The 24,537-nt window shown below is 34.9% G+C and overlaps 1 protein-coding gene across 11 annotated transcripts in view; it reads right to left on the bottom strand.

Annotated features, from left to right (window-relative positions):
- The window catches only part of CDC42BPA (CDC42 binding protein kinase alpha), a 449,333-nt gene that overhangs the window by 195,583 nt on the left and 229,213 nt on the right, over nt 1-24,537 (bottom strand). For all 11 annotated transcript variants that reach the window (XM_037822691.1, XM_037822669.1, XM_037822670.1 and 8 more), the window contains exons 7-10: nt 23,629-23,829; nt 21,236-21,484; nt 7,153-7,232; nt 4,579-4,745 (exon numbers count right to left, since the gene is read on the bottom strand). In XM_037822691.1, the coding sequence (XP_037678619.1) occupies nt 4,579-4,745; nt 7,153-7,232; nt 21,236-21,484; nt 23,629-23,829 (697 nt within the window). The remainder of the gene's footprint in view (nt 1-4,578; nt 4,746-7,152; nt 7,233-21,235; nt 21,485-23,628; nt 23,830-24,537) is intronic.

The raw sequence follows: 24,537 nt of genomic DNA, 5'->3' as shown, positions 1-24,537 counted from the left end.
GGTTTATACATGGTTCTGCACAATATGCAGGTACCACCTAAAAGCAGACAGCTGCAGCACTGTATAGCCCCTTTCTGGGATGTCCCTGAAGGACAGTGGTGAGGCAAAATCTTCTCAGTGGGTGTAACTTTAAGCAGTGCACCTGGTTCATTTTGCTTGGACAGAGAACTGGCCAGAAGTGCATTTTTATACTGATTCTTGGGCTGTTGCTAATGGTTTGGCTGGACAGTCATGGCCTTGGAAGGAACATGATTGGAAAACTGGCAACGAAGAGGTCTGGGGAAGAGGTATGTGGATAGAACTTTCTGAGTGGGCAAAAAACATGAAGATACTGTTGTCCCATGTGAATGCTCACCAGAGGGTGACTTCAGCAGAGGAAAGTCTTAATAATCAAGTGAATAAGATGACCTGTTCTGTGGATACCAGTCAGCCTCTTACCCCAGCCACTCCTGTCATTGCCCAATGTGCTCATGAACAAAGTGGTCATGGTGGTAGGGATAGAAGTTAGGCATGGGCTCAGCAACATCGATTTCCACTTACCAAGGCTGACCTGGCTACAGCCACTGTTGAGTGCCCAATCTGCCAGCAGCTGAGCTCCACACTCAGTCCCCAACATGGCACCATTTCCCAGGGTGATCAGCCTGCTACCTGATGGCAGGTTGATTACATTGGACCACTTCTGTCATGGAAGGGGTAGCAATTTGTTCTAACTGGAATAGACACATACTCCAGTAATAGGTTTGCCTTCCCTGCATGCAATGCTTCTTCCAAAACTACCATCTGTGGACTTATGGAATGCTTTATCCCCCATCATGGTATTCAGTATTGCTTCTGATCAAGGAAACCAGTTCACAACAAATGAAGTGAGGGAATGGGCACATGCCCATGGATTTCTCTGGTCTTACCATGTTCCCCATCATCCAGAGGCAGCTGGGTTAATAGAACAGTGGAATGGCCTGTTGAAGACTCAATTATGGTGCCAACTAGGTGGCAGTGCCTTGCAGGGCTAGGGTAGTGTTCTCCAGGAGGCTGTGTATGCTCTGAATCAGTGTCTACTCTATGGTGCTGTTTCTCCCATAGCCAGGATTCGCGGGTCCAGGAATCAAGGGGTGGAAACAAGAGTGGCACCACTCACTATCACTACTAGTGATCCACTAGGAAAATTTTTGCTTCCTGTCCCTGCAAGCTTAAGCTCTGCTGGTCTACAAGTCTTTGTTCCAAAAGGAGAAGTGCTTCCACTAAGAAACACAACAATAATCCCATTGAACTGGAAGTTAAGACTGCCACCTGGCCACGCTGGGCTTCTTATCCCTCTGAATCAACAGGCAAGGAAGGGGATTACTGTACTGGCTGGGGTTACTGATCCTAACTTCAAGGGGAAATAGAACTACAACTACTCAATAGAGGTAAAGGAAAGTTTTCCTGTAATACAGGAGATCCCCTAGGGCACCTCTTAATACACCATGCCCTGTGATTAAAGTCAATGGAAAAGTGCAATAATTCAATCCAGGCAGGTGTACCAGTGGCCCAGAAACTTCAGGAATGAAGGTCTGGGTCACCCTACCATGAAAGAACCACAACCAGCTGAAGTGCTTGCCAAGGGTAAAGGGAACATGGAATGGGTGTGGAAGAAGGTAGTCATAAATATGAACTATAACCACATCACCAGTTATAGAAATGAGGACTGTGAAGGTATGACTATTTCCTCCTTGTTCTGTTATGAGTATGTATGTATTTGTACATAAAGCAAAAGTCTTTGTTTTCTTCTCTATCTTATCCTCTTATCATTTGACATAAGTAGTATTGTTCATGTTATAGTATTTAAGTTACAGGATATCAAGTTTAAGAGTGAATACTATCCAAGGACTTGCACACTATTCTGGAGAGATCTAGTGTGTTTCTGGTTGTATGCAGGACAGCTAAGTATTGTTAGGCGAAACATCTGTCTGTTATTGTGTTCTATTTAGAGACTAAGTATGTTTTAAGGTGATGTGTGTAGCTGCCTGGTTGACAAGTGACTGATGGTTGGGTTCATGTGTCAACTTGGCCAGGCGATGGTGCCCAGTTGTCTGATCTGGCAAACACTGGTCTGTTACTGCAAGGACATTTCATGGTTGGTTAATAAACCAGAAGGCTTATTTATTAAATCATCAATCAATTGATTGCAGCTGTTGCTGATTTCCTCTACTATCAACTAAGGGAGTGTCTTCTGCAATGAGAGAACCCAATCAGTTGGGTTTAATCCAATCAGGTGAAGACTTTTAAGGGAGAAGAGTGAGAACTTTCACTTTTTCTTCAGCCAGTCAGCCTCTACTGGGGAGTTTATCAAAGACCTTCATTGGAGTTGCCAGCTCATGGCCTGCCCTACAGAGTTTCAACTTGTGCATTCTGCCCTATGGAATCTGAACTCTTGCATCTCCATAGTTGCACAAGACACTTTTATAAATCTCATATTTATAGATATCTTCTGTTGCTTCTGTTTCCCTAGAGAACCCCAACTAATACAATATCTTTAGAGCCTTTTCCTCCTCTGGGCCTCTTCATGTGTACTAGTATAATTTTATGATTGTAGAACTTTGACTCTTCCTCTCTTAAGAGTTATAAGTTTCTTGATTTATTTGTTTATTCATACATTTTTTCATTCACAAAATAAATAAGAAAAATGTATTGCATGTTATGTCTTTAGTTTGGAGAAAATAAAGCAGAAAAGGGGAATAGTGAGTGCTGGGGGTGGAAGTGAGACTCAATTTTAAATAGGGATGTCAGGATAGGCCTCATTGGAAGGTAACATGCAAGCAGAGTCCTGAAGCAGGTAAGAAAATTAGTCACATGAATATTGAAGGAAGAGCATTTAAGGTAGGGCAAGAGCTAATACAAAGGTCCTGAGGTGAGGATGCCCATTGCTCACACAAGGAATAGCATGGTGCCAAGGGCAGCTAAACAAGAAGAACAAGGAAGATAGTAGTAAGAGATAAAGCCAGAAAGGTAGTAAGAGGCATGAGCACATATAGCCTAAGGCCACTGAAATTAGTTGGGCTATTATAGGAGTGAGATCAGAAGTCATAGGGGAATGATGGTGAGACAGTGAAGTAAAATGATCTAAAACGGTGTTTTAACAGGATTATTTGATTGTTGTGTTGAAAACAGACTGTAGGCAGGGGAGAGGCAGGGAAACCAGTTAGGAAGTGATTGCAATAATATAGGTAAAAGCTGATGGTGGTTTGAAACAGGATCATAGCCCCACAATGATAATCAGACTCTTGATCTATCGTGGTGGCAGAGCTGGCAGGATTTGCTGATGGATTAGATATGGGCTTAAAAGAACAAGAGGGTTTAAGGATAACTGTGGTTTAGGTGTGCATAACTGAAAGCATGGAGTAGTCTGGGGTACTCTGACATTAAGAGTTGAGGAGAAATCAGCAAAGGAGACTGAGAAGGACTGGCTTATGAGGAAAAAGTAGACCTGGAGAGTAAAGTGCCGAAGAATCTCAATGAAGACTTTTCAGGAGGAAGAAATGGTCAAATGGGTCAAATGCTGCTGAGAGGTTAAAGATAAGGACAGAGAAATGACCTCTGGATCCCACAAAATAGACTAGGAACTGGCTAGGGAAAAGGCATAGGATGCTGGGTAGCATTAAGAGCCCACTCAAGATTAGCATTCATGAATGCGAAGTGATACTGATCAGCATGTTGCTGTTTTAAGTCAGCTACTTTCAGCTGTCCAGTTGCTGATGCACAGTTGTGAACAGGATTGGGACTCTGCCAATGGAGTTTGACAAGGAGAGAGAGGAGCAATAGAGTTGAGGGTATATGGAAGTGTATGATTATGACTGACCACAGAATTTAATCCAAGAATTGAGGAGATGAGGAGAGTGAGGAACAGTGAAATGGTGAAAGAATTGTAGGTAATGGTGGAATTGAAGGAATATTGGAGGTTAGGTACCAGAGAGAGTTAGCTAAAAATAAGAGCAGGAGATCATGGAGGGCTTGCTTGAAACTGAGATTAAGGAAGAGTTTTAGCTATCATAAATCTTAAAATCTTTCCACCATGAGAAGACATGGTTTAGGTAGGACTGAGAAGAAGATCACCGAAGGTGAAGAACAGAGAAACTGAGAAGTCAGAGTTTTTAAAAGTTCACTTTGGTGCATTTTTAAATCACCAAATTATTATGACAGGAGTAAGACTGCAGAGAATGACGATAAGCCAGGAGCTAGGATTTTCAAGCACTGAAAGAATATGAAAGGAAAAGTAATTGAAGCATTGGTTATATTGGGATGAGAATATCTTTTTACTTGGTACTCCCATTTCCTTCTCCCCAGAGGTATGATTTGTTCACATGCATTTATAGGCATACATATATACCCATGGGAAACAAATACTATTTTGTTTACTGTAAATTGTGTGATTTTACATAAATAGTACTAAACTGTCCTTCTGCATAAATTTCCACAACTTGCTTTTTCTCCACTTAAAAGAATTTGTTTCAAGATTAAACAGCCACTTGTAATAAAAAACAGTTTATAACACTTTGAGTACAATTCAAAAAGGAAAAAATACTATCTTTAAAATGTATTTACCTTGAAGCTTTCTACTAAGTTCAAGCTTTTCCTGTTCAAGGCGCTTAATTCTTCTTTCATAAGCTTCAGTTGCTAAGTTGTTATCCAGAGTCCTTTGAACACTAGCATCAAGATCCAGTGAGGTGGGACCAGCTGTAACTCTTAAACAGCTCCGATCAGAGAGAGCACTGAAGAAAGGGAAAAAAATACATGAGTTCACATTGAAATATAAAGTTAGAAGAAAAAAAAAGATAACCTTTGAAATTGTTCATTTAAGACATAAATGTGAATATCTAATTAGAGTTAGCCAACTAGAATGAGTGTAAAAAACAATATTTGAAAAATCACCATAAACTACTCAGTAAAAGCATTTTTACTTAATTTTTAAAAAATAGCCAAAAATAATAAAACCACATTTTCTAAAGGGTTTCTGGTAGTTGACAACAATTTGACAATCTAAATGAAACAGTCAAAAGCACCGACCATGGTCTTCTTTACCAGAATTTGAAATTCAAAAGTAAAGTGCTTTATTTAATTCAGTGAAATTTAGTTAAAAATATTTGAAGTGCTGCACATACAACAGTGAACACAGCAGACAAAAATTTCTGCCTATACAAGAACTTACATTCTAGTGGCAGAGTCAGAAACAAGCAAGATAAATAGTAAAACATTCAGTACATTAGAAAGTGTGAAATGCTAAGGACAAAATATAAAGCAAGAAAGGTCAAAATGAAGTACTGAGGGAGAAGAGTTGAAATTTTAGAAAAAGCAGTCAGTTTCAGAAAAGAAAAAGCTGCCACAGAGAAGGTTAACTTTTGCGCAAAGCCCAGAAAGATTAAGGGGACAAGTCAAGGGATTATCAGGGTGAAGTGAACCAGTCATGTAGTCTTGTAAATTTGGAGTTAAGGTAAGAAGTCACTGGAGTTGAGGGTAGGCGGATTGGTCCTTAAGAGAGGAATGACTTTTCTGACTTTTAACAGGATCAAGAACAAGTTCAGGAAAATATAAAAAATGAAGTTATGAACACATTAAGTAGGTAGTTGACAGTAATTTTAAGTAGAAGAGAGGAGAGAGGTTCTTAGCTGGAGATACGCATTTGGGAGACATCAGCAAATATGTGGGGAACACCAGAGAGCACAGACCAATCCAAGGCCTAAGCCATAGGACACTCTGATATTCAGAAGCCAGAGAGCTTAGGAATCTGAAAAGGAGTGACCAGAAGAGTAAGAAAAAAACCAGGTAAGTGCTCTGGAAGCTAAGAGAAGAGTTTTAAGGGGGAGGAGCCATGGCAAATAACATGAAATCTGAATCCAGTAAGACTAAGACTGAGAAATGATCATGAGACTTAGCATCATGGAAGTCAGTAGACATCGATTAAAGCAGTTTACATGAAGTGAAAGAGGCAAAAGCTTAATGGAGTAGATTCAAGACAGAACAGTATGAAAACAAAGTGGATAAAGTATACGCAACAATTTGAAGTAATTTTGGTACAATGTGCAACAGACAAATGGGTTGGTAGCCGGTAAAGGTAGCAGGTGAAGGAATCAAAGGAAATTTTACATTTTGCTTTAACATGGGAGAAATAAGCATGTTTGTAAGCTCATGGGAATGATCTGATGATGCAGATGACCCAGAAAGGGAAAACTTTATGATGTAAAAGTGAGCAGTGCTCTAGAATAGACAAGAAGGGATGGCCTTAGGAGTCCAGTTCATCTATAAAAAGAAGAGGGCATGGTCCCAGAGGTACGAAGGTGGCAAATGTGGTGATGGGAGGTTGTGGAAGTTCTCTGCTGTTAACTTCAATCCTTCTCAGTGAAAAAGGAAGTGGGATCATCAGCTGTGAGGATGACAGAGCTCTCAGGGAAAAGTAGAAAGTAGTAAACAGTGACGTAGAAGAGCAGGAGAATGAGCACACTAAGTAGAAAGTAGTAAACAGTGACGTAGAAGAGCAGGAGAATGAGCACACTACGTTAGTACACTATATTTGCTATGTAGCAATAAGGGGCACTTGAGGTTTGGTAATCATGAATTTAAAGTGAGACCAGAAAGAATGGTTGAATATTTTTCTCTAATCACTTTCAAAAGCTCAGGTACAGGAAGAGAATTGGATTTTAATAATAAATGTTGATTTAGCAAAACAAATATGACCCAGTAAAAAATCGTCAAGGGAATCAAAGTGGCATGCAAGACAGTGATTATAATCACCCTCAATGCAATTTATGCTGGGTAAGGAAAAGAGAGGGTATGAGTATAATGAGGATCAATGAAAAGATGGGAGGATTAACGCATTAAAAGTTCTGGTGCCTGTTACCTAGAGATTATTTATTCAAAACCACAAGACTCTTCTAATTCCTGCCCTATTGCTAAGGGTTAGATTCTAAGCTCCGTATTTGTCTTACTCTTTCTTTTCCAAAATGAGTTAATATGCTTGATTCTTCTCTTCATTTTGTAATATCTAACTTTTTCCAGCAATAGGATCATTCTTTTTTAAAAAATGTTAAATTTACAAGCCTGTTATACATTACAATTTTTAAAACCTCATTTCATTTTAATTTGTTTCAAACTGTCAAAATTATTTTAACTTTGCAAACTTACCAGCTACTAGTATATGTAAAACCAACAAAAGGCAGATGGAGGCCAGAAAATGCAGTATGTGTTGGTGGGGGCATTGTTTCCTATAGGAGGAAAAAAAAGATAATTATGAACTCCAGGTTTGGCTATAAATATTAACTGTCAATAGGAAATACATAACTGTTCAAATGAGAAACACTGGTAAGTTTGCTACAGATGTTCAATGGTACAAGATTTAGATCACGAATACTGCTACTAAAAAATTCTAATAAAATGAAAATAAAGAAAGCCAGACTGATATTGAAAGTACTATTTAATCTGAAATGACTTAAAATTTCTTTTAACAATAAATATAATTATCTCGAGATTTAGAGATTAAAGAATGAGAAAAGCTCTTATCTACCTTGAATATAGTAACGAAAAATGAAAAGTGACATAAACTAATATGAAAACCCTTGGTGCAGAATTAAAACTTCAGGAAATAAAATAATGGAATAGAAAAGAAAGCTAAAACTAAGGCTAGGAAATAGGCTAGGAATATAAAAATTTTATGTTCTTATTTTTTAAACTTTAATTTCATATAATTTAGTGATTTAGAGCAGAAGTCAATACAGTATGCCAACCTGTTTTAGTGTATAACACAAGCTAAGGATGATAGTTATATTTTTAAAAAGTTGTTTAAAAAAAAAAAAGAATATGTAACAGAGACCGTATGTAAACTGCAAAGCCTAAAATATTTACTATCTGGTCCTGTACAGAAAAAGATTACTTTAGAAAAACATATGGTTGCATAAAGAAATTCATTTGCATTAAAGTTAATTATGCAAGATAAATTATACAGTATCGGAAAACCTCCCACGAGGAGCTATGAAAATTTGTACAACTTTGGCTTTCTGATATATTTGGAAGAAATCGCTCACTTCAAAAAAATCACCTCAATACTGTTTAGACTATCTTACTAAGTATTTTCCTATTATAGTAATGATAAGTTAACTATGCTGAAATCCCTGGGAATCAACCCTGACATGAGCAAATAAATCATTACACAATCTTAATTATCCTGTTTATTCCTCTAACTGGCCTTAACACTCATCATTAAGCATCCTTTTAAAACACATACATAAAGGACAAAGCAGACACTCAAAAAAATTAGGCAATACACATTAATGTAAACTAGAAAATCATGATTTGTTTCAAGTAAACAAATATCATAATTCATAATTAGCAAATAGATGAGAAGGTAAAAGAATAAGTTTTATATGTGCAAGGACCCTGTAAATGATCCATGCCTTATAAACACTAACGAAAATTAAAGAATGTTTTTATAATATGTTAAAGTTTATTTTTTAAATTAATTAATGTACTTTTACTCATTTTCTAGTAATTTGGCAAAGCTAAAATTTTCATTCATTGCTTTAGAGTTTGTTACAAATTTTTAAGTATAATTTAAAGATTATTTAATTTTATATATATGTGTACCTATACAGAGTCAGAAAATTCAAAACACTCACGTGTATAACATAAAAAGAAAGACTCTCTTCTACCCCTTTCTCCAGAAACACCCACTTCCTTCCGGAGGCAAACTATTACCAGTTTTTAATCTTGGAGTGATTTTATTTTAATAGATGATTTTTAACCTATTACATATATTCTTGTAATAGATATGTTTGGTTAGTTCTATTTTTATTGCATCTTTTAATCTTTCATTACACAGTTGATTCCTTTGTTCTGTTTATGTGTCTTATGGAAGAGTTCTGTATTAATCTTTATTCTGTATCTTTACATAATACTGAGTTCTCCTTTCTTTAAAAAGTTTGCTTCACTTCTATATGTAATGATGGAATCAGCATATATTTCCAGTTCTTCTCACTCCCAAATCCCAATATTAGAAGGATGAAAAAATGACTTTATTTCTATATTTCACTCTTTCACTCCTTCATTTATTTATCAACTGAAAATATCTTCTGGTTCCAGGTTTAGAAGATGGGGATGGAGGGAAGCTTACTTACACTAATTTACAACTTACTCCTCTTCTCCTCCTGGAATTTTGCTAACTGTTACATTTCCTCATTATCAGAGTTAACAAAATTTACACTGTTCTATAACAATATTCCCATGTTTTACTACAGTTTAACAGATTTAATACTTAATGAAAATTCTGCTGTAGTTTGTAATTCTGTCACTGACTTGGCAGTTGATTTTTCAGTACCTTCTTCAAGAAGGGCTCACTTAAACTATAGTGCCTTAATTCTTGCATATCCAAAAGTGTTTTCCTGTTGTGTTTATACTTGTACAATAATTTGGCTAAGAATTATTTCTTTCATGAGGGCTTCGTGCTTTCTTTCATGAGGGCTTCATGCTTCATGGTTGCTGACTCCTTGTCTTCCAGTGTTGGGAGCTGCCAGCATGCTTCTTCCCACTCCCTTTAGAGGGGACTTACCTTTCTTCTTGGATGCCTACATGGCTCTTCCTTTACTGTTAAACTCCAATGACTAGAATATGTTTTGGATTTAATTCTTCTGAATTAATTACTCCTGGGACCTGAAAGACCCATTGAATGTGTTGACTGAAGTTTTCTTTATTTTCTGGAATTACATCTTGAATTAGATCTACAAGGAATTTTCTGTACTCTTATTTCACTTCTCTTCTATAAAGATACTAATTACCTACATAATAGAATTCCTGTGATAGTATCTTATCTCCTATTTTCTTTCAGATCTAGTTTAATTCTTGCTTGGTTTTCACTATCCTGTCCCCTGTGTTTCTGATTATGTTTTCAACAGTGTCCATTCTCACTTGGACTACATTTAAGGATTTTTTTCTTCTGTTCTGTTCTCTACCAACTTATGTTTCATCTTCCCTTTTTATTCTTGCAAAGATTTTATATCTTTGCATTGAGCTCTTGTTTCATAGAGGTGATTGCTTCATATTTTTAAAAATTCACACCTTTATTTTTAGAGACAACTTTTATCACCTCCAAGGAAACTTATTTATGGTGAGAGTTCTTCATATACTATTTCTTTTTCCTATTGCCTTCTCTTTTTTCTTTTATCATTGTATTGATCTTGTATTGGTTCCTATTTTACTATGACTCATTTTTTTTAATGGCACGAGGTCCTCTTAAACCTGCTTTGCAGAACTATTCAGAGGGACAAGCGTTACACTCTTTATTAACAGGAATTCTCCTTTTGACACTACGTTGTTTGCAAGACTTTACCTTTCACTTTTCTTCAGTTAACTAAGATTGTCTCTCTCCTCTCCCTTGATTCACCCAGCAAACTACTTTCTATAAATGTGGCTTGTCTGTGTGATTTTTCATTCAGCCTTGTCTTCCTTAAATACCCAACATTTTTTCCAAATAGGTTCCAGGAAATTGTGTACCAACAGTCCATCCCCTTTTTACTCCAAAAATGGGATTATTAATTCTGCCTCTCACTTCACTTACTGTGAAGAATTGTATTCTGGGAGGTCTACAATGTTAAAACATCTACTCATGAAACTTCTAATACTTTGTTTGATCTTCACTGTTTTTATTAGCTCTTCTTTTATTATGATACGAAAAGAAGTTTGCATTTCTCTTTATTATTCTTCTAGTAATGTCCTAGGACTGGTTTTCAAGAGGAAAGGAAGAAGCACAGTCTTTAGTATACTATTTTAGAAACAGATGTTTTCATTTATGTAAGCCAGCTACAAAGCCTCTCCTTAACCACTAATACAGGTCTCATCCACCAATGTGAAAGTATCCTTATCCTTCTATAAATATGCTGTCTTTACCTAGATTTCAATAAGTAAACAATGGAAAATAATTAATGCTAGACATAGGAAGAATGGGCCAGCAATTACTAGGAAACAATTATTGTAATCTGCAGTATAGAAATCACAGATAGGAATTTCTGTTAAGAATTTGAAGTAATGTCTCATTTAAAGATAAATAATTATGAAAGTGACCATATAAGTCACTGTTATCAAAGTCTAAACATTAAAGTGGAACAAGATTCTACAAAAGATGACATAAACACATTGTGATAAATGTCCCCACAGTCACACTTTGGATAAAAGACCCATTAATAATATTACTTTTCCTAAGCCCAAGATGTTTCCTAGAATCTGAGAAGAAAACTAGCTCTATAAGTGAAAGATTTACTCAAATCTGTTATAGATGAGTCTAACACTATTATAATCAACTGTGTGACTTGCCAATAAATACCAAATTTATACAAATGAAGTCCACATTTTTTTAAAACAGCTTTAACATATAATATAAATACAATAAAATACATCAATTTCACATATACAATGTAATGATTTTTAGTAATTTATAAATTGTGCAAATAGCACAATCCAATAAGAATTTTTAAGCAAACGCCAAAGCATTTTTCCAAAGTGGCTGCACCATTTTTGATTCTCACCAGGAATGCCTGAGGTTTCCAATTTCTCCACATCTTGCCAACACCTGTGTGCTGGTTTCAATGTATTAAGACCCCCAAAACACCATTATCTTTGATGCAATCTTGTGTGGGCAGACACATTAGTGTTGATTGGATTTTGAAATCCTTTGGGTGTTTCCATGGAGATGTGATTCAATCAACTGTGGACAAGACCTTTGGTTGGATAATTTCCATGGAGGTGTTGCCCCACCCATTCAGGGTGGGTGTGAATTAAATTACAGGAGCACTATATAAGCTCAGACAGAAGAAGCAAGCTTGCTACAGCCAAGAGGGATACTCTGAAGAAAGCACAGGAGCTGAGAGAGAAGCTGCAGCTTACAGAGACATTTTGGAAATGGCCTTTGAAAGCAGACTTTTGTTCCGGAGAAGCTAAGAGAGGACAGATGCCACAAGAGCAACGAAGAGTGATACTTTTGAGGAACTGCAGCCTAGAAAAGAACGTCCTGGGGGAAAGCCATTTTGAAACCAGAACTACAGAGCAGATGCCAGCCACGTGCCTTCCCAACTAACAGAGGTTTTCCGGATGCCATTGGCCATCCTCCAGTGAAGGTACTGATTGTTGATGACCTACCTTGGACACTTTATGGCCTTAAGACTGTAACTGTGTAGCCAAATAAACCCCCTTTTATAAAAGCCAATCCATTTCTGGCGTTTTGCATCTTGGCAGCATTAGCAAACTAGAACAACCTGCTATTGAGAAAGTGGTATCTTGCTGCAGTTTTAATTTGTATTTCCCTATGGCTAATGACACTGATCATCTTAAAAACTGCTAATTACTCACTCATATATCTTTTTTTGGTAAAATGTATCCTAGTCAATTAAAAAAATGTATTTTCAGAAAGAAGTGAGAAGGGACTCAAATTGATAGAATACAAAAATAAATAAATCCAGAAGTAGGCATTAACAAAAGACATGAGGATCAAAAATGGTATAAGACTCTCAAAGACTAAATAGTAAAATGGCAGAAGAAAGTTCTGCATTATCTGAAGTTACAGTAAATATAAATGGACTAAATGCTTCAGTCAAAAAGCAGAGATTAGCAGAAGGGATGAAAAGCACCTTAAATTCAAAAACATAAGTAGCTCAAATAGGAAAGGATGGAGAAAATAGAGCATGCAAGTACTAACCAAAAGAGAGCTGGGGTACGTAGGTACTAATATCAGATAAAATAGATTTTAAGTCTAAAATAATTACAAGGGGCAAAGAAGGTCATTATATATTGATAAAGGGGTCAACAAGACACGACAATCATAAACATATATGCAGCTAAGAGCACAGACCTAAAATATATTAAGCAAATAATGGCAGACTGAAGGGAGAAACAGATGGTTCTACATTAACTGGAGATTTCAAGACACTAGTTTCAATAATAGGCAGAAAAGCTAGAAAGAAGATTAATAATGAAAGAGAAGACCTGAAGGACCCTAAATCAACTAGACCTAATAGACGTATATAGAATACTTCATCAAAAAGCAGCAGAATATACATTCTTCTCTAGTACATATGGATCATTCTCCAGGATAGATCATAATATAAGTCAAAAACAAGTCTCAATAAACAAAAAAATATTGAAATCATACACTGCATAGTCTCTGATCGCATTGGAATGAAGCTAGAATCAGAGGTAGAAATGGAAAATTCACAAATATTTAGAAATTAAACAACATACTCATAAACAACCATGGGTCAAAGAAGAAATCACAAAGGAAATGAGGAAATATCTTGAGGCAAATGGAAATGAAAACACAACATACCAAAACTTATGAGATGCTTCAAAGGCAGTGTTGAAAGGTGGATTTATAGCTCTAAATGCTTAACATTAAAAAAGAAGAAAGATCTCATATAAGAGACTTAACCCTGGAGAATCTGAAAAAGAGCAAACTAAACCCAAAGGGAGCAGAAATAAGGAAATTTGAGTGAAGAAAAATGAAATAGAGAATTAAAAAAAAGAAGAAGAAAAAAAAACCAGGAAGACTCAACAAAACCAAAATTACTTTGAAAAGAGCAATGTCGGCAAACCTTTAGCTAGATGGATGAAGAAAAAAATCAGAGAGAACACAAATGACTAAATTCAGAAAAGAGGGACATTGTTACCAACCACAAAGAAATAAAAAGGACTACAAGAGGATACCACGAACAACTCTACATGAACAAATTAGGTAACCAAGAAGAAATAGAGAAATTCCTAGTAACATGCAAACTAACTATACTGAATCAAGAAGAAATAGAAAAACCCAAAACTCATAACTAGTAAAGAGATTGAATCGGTAATTTAAAAAACCTCCCAACATAGAAAAGCTCAGGTCTAAATGGCTTTCACTGGTCAATTTTACCAAATATTAGAAGAATTAAAGCAATCCTTCTCAAAAGCTTCCAAAAATTTGAAGAGAGGGAATAATCCTTAATTCATTCTATGAGGTCAAAATCACCCTAATACCAAAGGCAGATAAAGATACCAAGGAAAAGAAAACTACAGAAAAATATCCCTTATAAATGTAGCTGCGGAAATCATCAACCAAATGCTAGCAAACCAAATCTAACAACACCTAAAAGGAATTATATTCCATGAACAAGTAAGATTTCTACCAGTAAAACAAGGGTGGTTCAACATAAGAAAATCAATTAATGTAATATGCCACATTTAAGAGAACACAGGGAAAAAAACACATGATTATCCCAATTGATGCAGAAAAGGCATCTGACAAAATACAGCACCCCTTGTTGATAAAAACGTTTAGAAAACCAGGAATGTAGGTAAGCTTCCTCAATATGATAAAGGCATATATAAAAAAGCCATAGCTAACATCATTCTTAATTGTGAAAGACTGAAAGTTTTCCTTCTAAGATCAAGAACAAGACAAGGATGCCTGCTGTCACCACTACTATTCAACACTGTACTGGAAGTGATAGACTAATTAGGCAAAAGAAAGAAATGAAAGGCATTCAGATTGGAGAGGAAGAAGTAAAACACTATTTGCAGACGACATCATCCTATATACAGAAAATCCTGAAAAATCTACAACAAAGCTACTAGAAATAATCAATCAATTAAGTGTAGCAGCATGGCACAAGATCAACATGCAAAAATTAGTACTGTTTCTATGAGGTAGTAATGAACAATCAGAAGAAGAAATCAAGAAAATCAGTCCATTTACAGAAACAACTAAAATGATCAAATATCTTTAGGATATTTGGAATAAATCTAACCAAGGATGTAAAGGACTTGTACACAGAAAACTACAAAACATTGCTAAAAGAAACAAACAAAAAGACCTAAATAGATGGAAGAACATTCCATATTCATGGATTGTAAGACTAAATATCATTAAGATGTTAATTCTATCAGAAACAATTTACAGATTCAAAGCAATCCCAAAAGTCTTCTCTGCAGAAATGGAAAAAATAAACTTCAAATTTATATGAATGGTAAAGAAACCAGAATAGCCAAAGCCATTTTGAAAAAAAAGAACAAATTTGGAGGACTCACACTTCCTGATCTTAAAACTTATTACAAAGCCACAGTAATCAAAACACATGGTACTGGCAAAAGGATACAGAAATATTACAAACAACAAAATTAAAAATGGGCAAAAGACATGAACAGACATTTCTCCAAAGAAGATACTCAAATGGCCAGAAGCACAGGAAAAGATGCTCAAAATCATTAGCTATTAGGGAATTGTGAATCTAAACCATGAAACAGCATTCCAAACACAGCAGAATGGCTACTATTAGAAAAACAGAAAGTTACAAGTCTTGGAGAAATAGGAACACTCATTCGTTGCTGGTGGGAATGTAAAATGGTGCATCAGCTGTGGAAGACAGTTTGGCAGTTCCTCAGAAAGCTAAGAACAGAATTATCATATGACCTGGCAATGCTTCTATTAGGTATATACCCAAAAGAATTGAAAGAAAGAACTCGGGCATATATAATGCCTCTATGATGTTCACACAGGCATTATTCACAATTGTCAGAAGAGGAAGCATCCCAAATATCCATCATCTGATGACTGGACAAACAAAATGCGGTAGATACACAGAATGGAATTTTCAGCCATAAAATGGAATGAAGTCCTGATACACGCAACAGCATGGATGAGCCTTGAAGACATAATGCTGGAGGGAATAAGCCAAACACCTAAAAGGACAAATATTGAAATACTGTATGATCTCACCAATATGAAATAATTAGAATAAGTAAATTGATAGAGTCAGAAACTAGAATATAGGTTACCAGAAGCTGGGGTGGGGGTAGGAAATGGGGAGTTAATGCTTAATTGGTCCATAATTTGTTTGGGGTAATGGAAAAGTTTTGGTAGTGGATGGTGGTGATGGTAGCACAACATTATGAATGTAATTAACAGCACTGAATTATATATCTGACTATGGTTAAAAGGTAAAATTTTAGGTTGTATATATGTCACTAGAATACAAATTTTTAAAAACAACTATAGGATGTATAACACAGAGAATCCTAATGTAAACTATGGACTACAATTAATAAAATAATCATAGTAATAATGTTTTATCAATTGTAATAGAAGTACTATATTAATGCAAAGTGTTAATAATAGGGAAAACTGTGTGAGGGGGTTTAAATGGGAAACCTGTACATTCTGCATGGTTTTTCTGTAAACCTAAGACTTCTTTAATAATAATAAAATAATTTTAAAAGATATAAAATTTGTAATTTACAGGTCTTTAGGACAGACATCTGGAAAGGGTCTCATTGTGCTAAAACCAAGGTGCTGGCAGGGGCTAATTACTTTCTGAAGGCTCCAGGAGTGGAGGAAGGGAATGGGTAATTAACTTCTTAAACTGTACAGAGTTTCTATTTGGGTTGACGGAAATATTTTGATAATGGATGGTGGTGATGGTAGCAGAACATATGAATGTAACTCACAGCATGAATTACATATTTAAATACAGTTTAAAAGAGAAGATTTTAAGTTTGAATATATGTCACTATAATAAAAATTTTTAAAATAACAAAACAACAGGACTGTACAACACAAACAGTGAAAACTATTGTAAACAGTGGACTACAGTTTATAGTACAATTATAAAAATGTTCTTTCATGAAATTTAACAAATGCAGCACATTAATGCAAGGTATTAATAATACATGGGGAGCTCTGTATTTTATTGTGATTTTTCTGTAAGCCTGTAACTCCTCTAATAAAAAAATAAAATTTATAAATGTATTTTGCCCACTTTAAAATTAGGTTGTTAACTTCATATTCTTGTGTTGTACAAGTTCTTTTTATATTCTGAGGACAAGTACTGTATCAGAAAATGATTTACATATATTTCCTCTACATCTGGGGTGTGTCTATTTCCTGAAGTGTATTTTTTTTTAACTTTTTATTGTACTTACATATATACAACTCAAATTTCCCATTTTTACCACTTTCTAGCATACAATCAGTGGTACCAATTACATTACAATAACCATTACTTAAACCTCTTTATCTCAAACAGAAACTCTGCAACCCTTAAGCAATTACTCCTCATGTACCCTCACACCCATGCTCACTTGCAATCTGTAATTTACTTTCTGTTTCTGAATTTGCCCATACAAGGCATTTCATATGAGGTCTGTCTTATTTCGTTCAACACAATGTCTTCAAGGTTCATTCATGTCATAGCATGTATCACAACTTCATTGCTTTAAATGGCTATATTCTTTGAAGAGCAAATGTTTTAAATGAAGTTATTTTTTTCATTTATGGATTATGTTCTCCTGTGGCTTTCAGAATTCTCTGTATCTTTGACATTCAATAGTTAATTGTATGTTGTGTATGTCTATTTGGATTTATCCTGTTTCTAGTCCTTGGATGTTAAATTTGGCAAGTTTACAGCCATTAGTTCTTTGAATGTTCTCTCTACCCCTTTCTCTTTTCCTTCTTCTGGGACTCCCACAGTGCCTATATTGGTACTTGATGTTGTCCCACAGGTTCCCCAGTCTCTATTCACTATTCTTTATTCTTTCTTCTTTCTGTTCCTCAGATTGAACTACTGCAATTGTCTTATCTTCAATTTCATTGATTCTTCTGCCAGCTCCAATCTGCTGTTGAACCCCTCTGGGGAATTTTTAATTTGTGTTACTGTGGTCTTCAGCTCTGGTTCCTTTTAATAATTTCCATCTCTCTATGGCTAGTCACTTGGTGTTCATCTATTGTTTTCCTGATTTCCTTTAGTTCATTGTCTATGTTTTCCTTTAGCTCTTTGAGAGCATGTTTAGGACCTTTTTTTTTTTTATTTTTTAAGTCTTTGCCTGGATGTCCCCAGTTGGTTCTCCTTATTAATGGTTCTAATACGCTTTAATCTTCTCCTTTGCCTGGGCCATGACTTCTTGTTTCTTTGTATGTTTTGTAATCTTTTGTTGAAACCTGGACATTTTGATATTTTAATAAGTTACTGCTGGAATGTAGACTCTGAGGTGTCTGTTTCTTAAGATTTTATCTAGCTAATGTGATGACAGAGCTTTCTTTAAGTGCCAGCAGCTTTTTTTTTTTTTAAGGCAAATGGAAAAGAAAACACCTTTCCCCAAGCTTTGCATATTGACCTGCATGAGAGCTGCCCTCTAAGTTTATCTTTACAATGAGTTTAGAGAATAGCTCAAAGCCAAAGTATAGGGGCCTCCCTTATCTTGCCTATGCATGCGCCTTGTCTTGGGCGCATGCATGAGGCCCCAGGAATTCCCTTATTTACAGGATAAATATGTCTCCCTATCCCTAGAAAATAATTTCTTCACAGTCCTAGGCACTGGACTATATGCCCTACATCCAGCAATCCCTTACCGCATACAGCCATGATTTGAATGCTCTCTCTATAGGAGAGTCCTGTGAGCTGCCTTCTACATGAAGGGCAAATTCTGGGATGGCAAGCCTATGATGAGGTGTACTGATTCATCCCTCTGGCCGCCAATAGACAGATTGGGCCTGATATACATATTCCTAGTATAAGCCCAAGGGTTACTCTGCTCCATCCAGTACTACAAGCATGGACTGCCTCTGCACAGAGCCAGTGAGGGGTTGGGGAAGGGACCAACTAGGGTGCCAGTTTTAAGGTGCCATTTGCTTGATTCAGCACTTGCCCTGTTACTATAACTTTCTGTTTTCTGGAGCTTTGAGAAAGATGTTTCTGGCATTTCCTTCTAGTTGTTTCAAAGCTTCCTTAGGGGAGGGGGCACATGGCGGTAGCAAAGCTCTGAAGCGTCTCACTCCACCATTTTAATCATGGTAAATTAATAATTTAATTTTTGATATTGTTGAATTTGTATCTGCCACATTGGTATATATTTTTTCTATCACTAATTTGTTCAATTGTCCTCCTTTACTATATTCATTAATACAAAATAAAATTTTAGTGTATTATTTTAATTCTGCTATTGACTCTATTTTCTGAGTTATTTTCTTAATGATTACTCTAGTAGTTAAAATATCAATCCTACCTCATCACAATCTATTTCATGTTATTACTAACTCAATTCTGTTAAAATACAGCTCCATTCCTTCCCTTCCACTGTGACATTACTGTCATATATATTTCATTAATATCTGTTATAAAACCTAAAAATACTATGCTTAATCATTGTTTATGTAATCTTTTCCTTTTTTTAAAAGAAATTAGAAGAGAAAAATTGTCTTTAGACAGTCTTTTATGTACTCACATATTTAACATATACTATGCTCATTATTTCTTCTAAGAACTCAAGTTACCATTTAGTGTCATATCCTTTCGGTCTGAGGAATCTTCATTAGTATTTCCCATAAGGCACATCTGCTTAGCAACGAAATTCTCTCAATGTTTATCTGGAAAAGTCTTTATTTTTCCCTTAATTTTCAAAAGATAGTTTTTCTTGTATATAGAATTCACAATTGATATGCTCTTGGATCTTTAGATTAATTATTTTTATCAAACTTGCGAAGTTTTAAGTCTTATTTCTTCAAGTATTCTTTCTTCCCTCTACCTTCCTTCTAAGTTTACCACCACATATACGTTGGTACACTTGATGTTGTCATACAGAGGTCTGAGGCTGTGTTCAGTTTTTTAATCCTTTTCCTCTATGTTTTGAAGATTGGAGAATTTCTACTGATTTATTTTCAAGTTCACTGATTCTTTTTTCTACTATCAAGACCATCTCATTCATTTTCCATTTTAGTTATTGTACTTTTCAACTTAACTATACCTATCAGGTTCTTTTTTATAATTTCTTTCTTTATTGAGATTCCCTATTTGTTAAGCCATTGTCATTAAAATTATCTTTAATTCTCGTTTCCTGTCATTCTTTTGAAAATACTGATAATGGCTGTTTAAAGTCTTATCGGCTAAATCCACCATATGGATCCATTCTAGTTCCTGTTGTTTCCTTTTTATTCTTAAGAGTGAATCATGCTTTCCAGTTTATTTGCATGTCTCAATTTTTGGTTGAAAATTGTAAATTCTAGCCTATTTATTTATTAAAGTAACTCTGGATTTTTATTTTTTCTACCTCTGAGGTTTACTGTTGTTGATTTGTTTTGTTTTGTTTTGTTTTAAGGAACTTGTTGCTCTTAATCTGCAAGATCTTTTTACCCCATAGTGTGATGCTACACTAATGATTCTTCCCAGTTTTTCTTTTTTTAATTATTACTTAAAAATTTTTAACTTGGCTTCTTAGAAGTCATCTCTGTCTGTACAGCTTAGTGGTTAGTCAATTTCCAGTCAGAGATTGGGCCCAAACATCTTGAGACACTAAGACCCTTCGGCAATAGACCAGAGAATGGGATGGGGAATACTTTCAAAATCAGGCCAGTTTCAATTCCACCCCACATTTTACTTCCTGCTAGGCACTCCCAGGACTTCTATTCACAGATGCAAAGTCTCCGTACCAACCAGGGATATGTGTTCATCCTGCCTTCTCCCATCTCTTCTGGCCTTGCATGCAGCCTCCAGTCAGTCAAGATGTTTGGATAAAGTATCTAGTCCCTTCATGGCTCTCCCCTCCACAATCTCTCTATTGAATATCTGGCTAGTCCACTGATGTACTACTCACCAAGCAGGGTTATAAAGTCAGGCTGGCACAGTTGGGGACTCAGTTCCCCATTTGTTTCTTAGTGAGTTTGCTATTTTTTCCATCAACACCACTGGGTATCGGTTTTTTCCCAGTCAGTAAAGTCAGCTTCCTCCATCACTGAAGCTGCTAGTTTTTATATCCGACTCCAGCCCACTAATTCTACCGTGCCAACCAAGAAATGGGAGTTATTCTTAACCAAAGCTTAGCAGTTTTCTCATGAATAAATGCTTTTCTATTTGCCTTGCGCTGATCTTCCAAGTCCTGAAATAGTTGGTTTTGACAGTTTTGTACAGTTTTATGACTGTTTTTAGGGAGAAATTTTCCAACTTTTCACTCTGCCTTTTTGATTCCACTTTTCTAAGAATCTCATTTGTCCTTTTCTTAGGAAACCTAATGGTGTTAACTTATCTAAGTAGGAAATCTTTGAATTTTAATTTTGCTCTTCGTCATGAATGACTATGTATATGTATCACCATTAACTCCCTTAATTTCCTGATTTATGACAGACTAAGCTCCAGAAGCACAGTAAAATACTTATAAACCATGCAATTATTTAATCACTATATAAAAAAGAAACTTTTCACAATGTCATACTTACAGAATTCTTTAAACAATCATCATCCACATCAAAATTCGATGTATCGGTTGGGCTACTAACTTCTGGGATATACGGTGCTTCACAGTTTCGAATATTATCCCAGTCAATGCCAGTGAAAAATGGGTGTTTCTTAAAGTCTTCTATTCCATTTTGACCAAGTCGATGTTCTCTGCTACAAATGAGCCTTCGAATAAGATCTTTAGCATTTTCAGACACATCAGTCACTTGGGCTGGAAACTGAAATCTCTCCTAAACAGAAAATAATAGAAATAAAACATAAATCAGTACTTAACTTACTAACTAGGATGAACAATGCATTCATTTTCTTTAAAACTATATATATTTAAAAATACATCTAGTAAGTGTATATTGATACAAAGTATTGATACTAATGGAGTTACAGGGATGAGTGAGTAAAGAACATTTTTTAAAAACAACTTTTAATTTTTTATATGACTTAGTCATACATGCACTGTATTACATAACAGAAAGAAGAATAAATGAAATGTTAAAATACCTTAAACTGCTATTGGAATGAAGAGCAACTAATTAAAACTAGTGGGATTATTAGCCTTGATTCTTGAAGATGATTATATAACTATATAGCTTTTACGGTGTGACTGTGTAATTGTGAAAATCTTGTGACTGAAACTCTCTTTATCAAGTGTATGATAAGTAAGAAAATACTTATCATACACTGTGTAATTGTGAAAACCTTGTAACTGAAACCCCCTTTAGCCACTGTAAGATAAATAAGAAAATAAAGACAATAAATAAATAAATAATAGGGGGGGATAAGGAGTATGGGATGTTTGGAGTGTTCTTTTTAATTTTTATTCTTACTTTAATTGTTTTTCTGGAGTAATGAAAATGTTCAAAAATTGACTGTGGTGATGAATACACAACTATATGATAATACCATAAACCACTGATGGTACACATTGGATGATTATCTGGTATGTGAATATATCTCAATAAAATTGCATTTTAAAAAACCCATAGTGCATGATACCTGGAAGGTTAAAAAAAAAAAGTGTGATTTGACTCAATATGTTAACAGAGTATAAATAATGAACACTGCTCATATAATTCACAATACTAATAAATAACTGATAATATTATTTTTGATAATTTAATATCTTTGTGATCCTACTGAAAGTGCTTTATTTGTTTTAGCTCATTTAATCAACACACAGCAATCCTCTAAAATGGTTACTATTATTATCCTAATTTTATAGAAGAGGACACAAAGGTACAGTAAGTTCAAGTAATTTGCAAAGGTCACAAAACGAGTAGAGCTGGGATTTGAACTAAAACTGCAGGACTCAGAATCAAGACTCCTAACTACCCTGTTATACTACCAAGATTTCTTTCTGAAACGCTATACATGCTACTTACAACTTTTCAGCTATTCTCTCTCTTTCAACACATCGTAACTAATTAGGGCACTATCTTTATAGCCAAGCAGAACAGCATTTAAAATACTCTAAATAATTGTTTTTATATATATGTGAAGCAAATAACCATGACTGTATCACCAGAAAACAAATGAGAAAGAATAGATTACCATTCCCTTTGTGGGATATTCCTATTCACCCTGCATTTATACGATTGCTCACAATCTTCTGAAACCAATCAATAAAAACCTTTCCCATTCTCATTATGAACAATCTATTTCTATTTCACTTGGTACCAAGCAGATTCAAGTTTTCTTTAATTAACCATTCCTGGTGTTCATGTGGATTGTTTTCAGTGTTTTGTAATCGTAAATAATATTGGAATACGTATCCTTGCTCAAAATCTTTATTTTCTTGAATATCTCCTAAGGGTAGGTTCCTAGAACCAAAGTTTCTCAGCTGAAAGTTCTAATCACTTTTTAAAGATTGTTGATAGATACTTGTAAAATTCTTGACAGAAAGGTTACACCAAATTACACTTTACTAGCAATGTCTAAGAACGTCCATCTCAATGCTTTTTTTCAGCACTGAGTACTAGTTTTCTTTTCATTTTTCCCAATTTGAAAGGAAAAAAAGGGTATCTCATTCTTACTTAATTTGCATTTCACTTATTACTAATAAGGTTGAGAACTTTTTCACATGCAATACTCTAATGTATTTATATATGTCTTCTTATGACCTCTTTATTATTCTACTGGTGAGATCTTATTACCGTCTTATTTCCTACTTATTAGCATCTCTGATAAACTGCACAAGAAAGCTAAAACTAATAATCTTATGTAATAATTTACTGATTTTGATTTTATCAGTTATGTTCCCTAATAGCATAGAAATGTGAACGTTCATTGTTTTTAGAAAAATATTTTCTCTTTTCATAACATTTTTAACTTATTGTATATCACTTATAGCATTAATCTGGAAAAAAAACATACTAACTTTGTGATTCATAATTTTTCCATATGTCTCCACCAGAGATTCTGCATAAAATGGTGTTTCTCCATAAAGCATTTCATACATACAGACCCCCAAAGACCACCAGTCACACTCAGGTCCATATCTGCCTTTTCCATCTTCCATGGCTTGAAGGATTTCAGGAGATATATAATCTGGGGTTCCAACGGCCACTGATGACTGCACCTGAAGAAGTTCAAATTTTTATTAGCATAGTCTAATATATTAGAAACAAAATCATAATTTTAAAATGAAAAAAAAGTAACACTTAGATACACAATGGGTATTTATCTCATAACAACATGATTAACAATATCTGAATTTAGCCCCCTTTTTACATATGTTAAATTTTACATAATCTCCACATTAACAGTTTTCCACATTTTATAATACCAGAGACACTTTTTCATAACTGTCAGTTAATTGCATACATTTAGGGGAACAATCTGATGTTAACCACCACAGCACAGACATTAACAAACTGAATATTTGGTTTAGAACTTTCTGAGTATTGGTATTTATCTGTCCATTCTGCTACAGAAAAATAGAATGCTGAAAAACTTACAATCAGTTAGGGGGAAAAAAGAACAACTGTGAAATTTAGGTCAATACTTATGACAAGCCTGTAGATTATTTTAAAACACCTTCATGAAAACCTGTGATAATAAATGTCAACAACGTTCTGCAAACTACTTGCTAATAAAGAAATTATAAAATGAGAAAAACTATATCTTTCAAAATCAAAATTCCAAGAGAAGAAAAATATCTGAGCATACAATTATGGCAGGTTAAACATAAATTAGAAATTAGGTAGCTAAAAAGAGATCCTGTACATTTATCTTATATAGTACTTCAAAGTAAAAGAAAATCGGCTTTTTAAATGTTTTGAAAGAA

The sequence above is a fragment of the Choloepus didactylus genome, chromosome 2, assembly GCF_015220235.1.
Source record: "Choloepus didactylus isolate mChoDid1 chromosome 2, mChoDid1.pri, whole genome shotgun sequence".
Lineage (NCBI taxonomy): Eukaryota > Metazoa > Chordata > Mammalia > Pilosa > Megalonychidae > Choloepus > Choloepus didactylus.
This window is presented reverse-complemented; position numbering and strand designations above follow the sequence as displayed.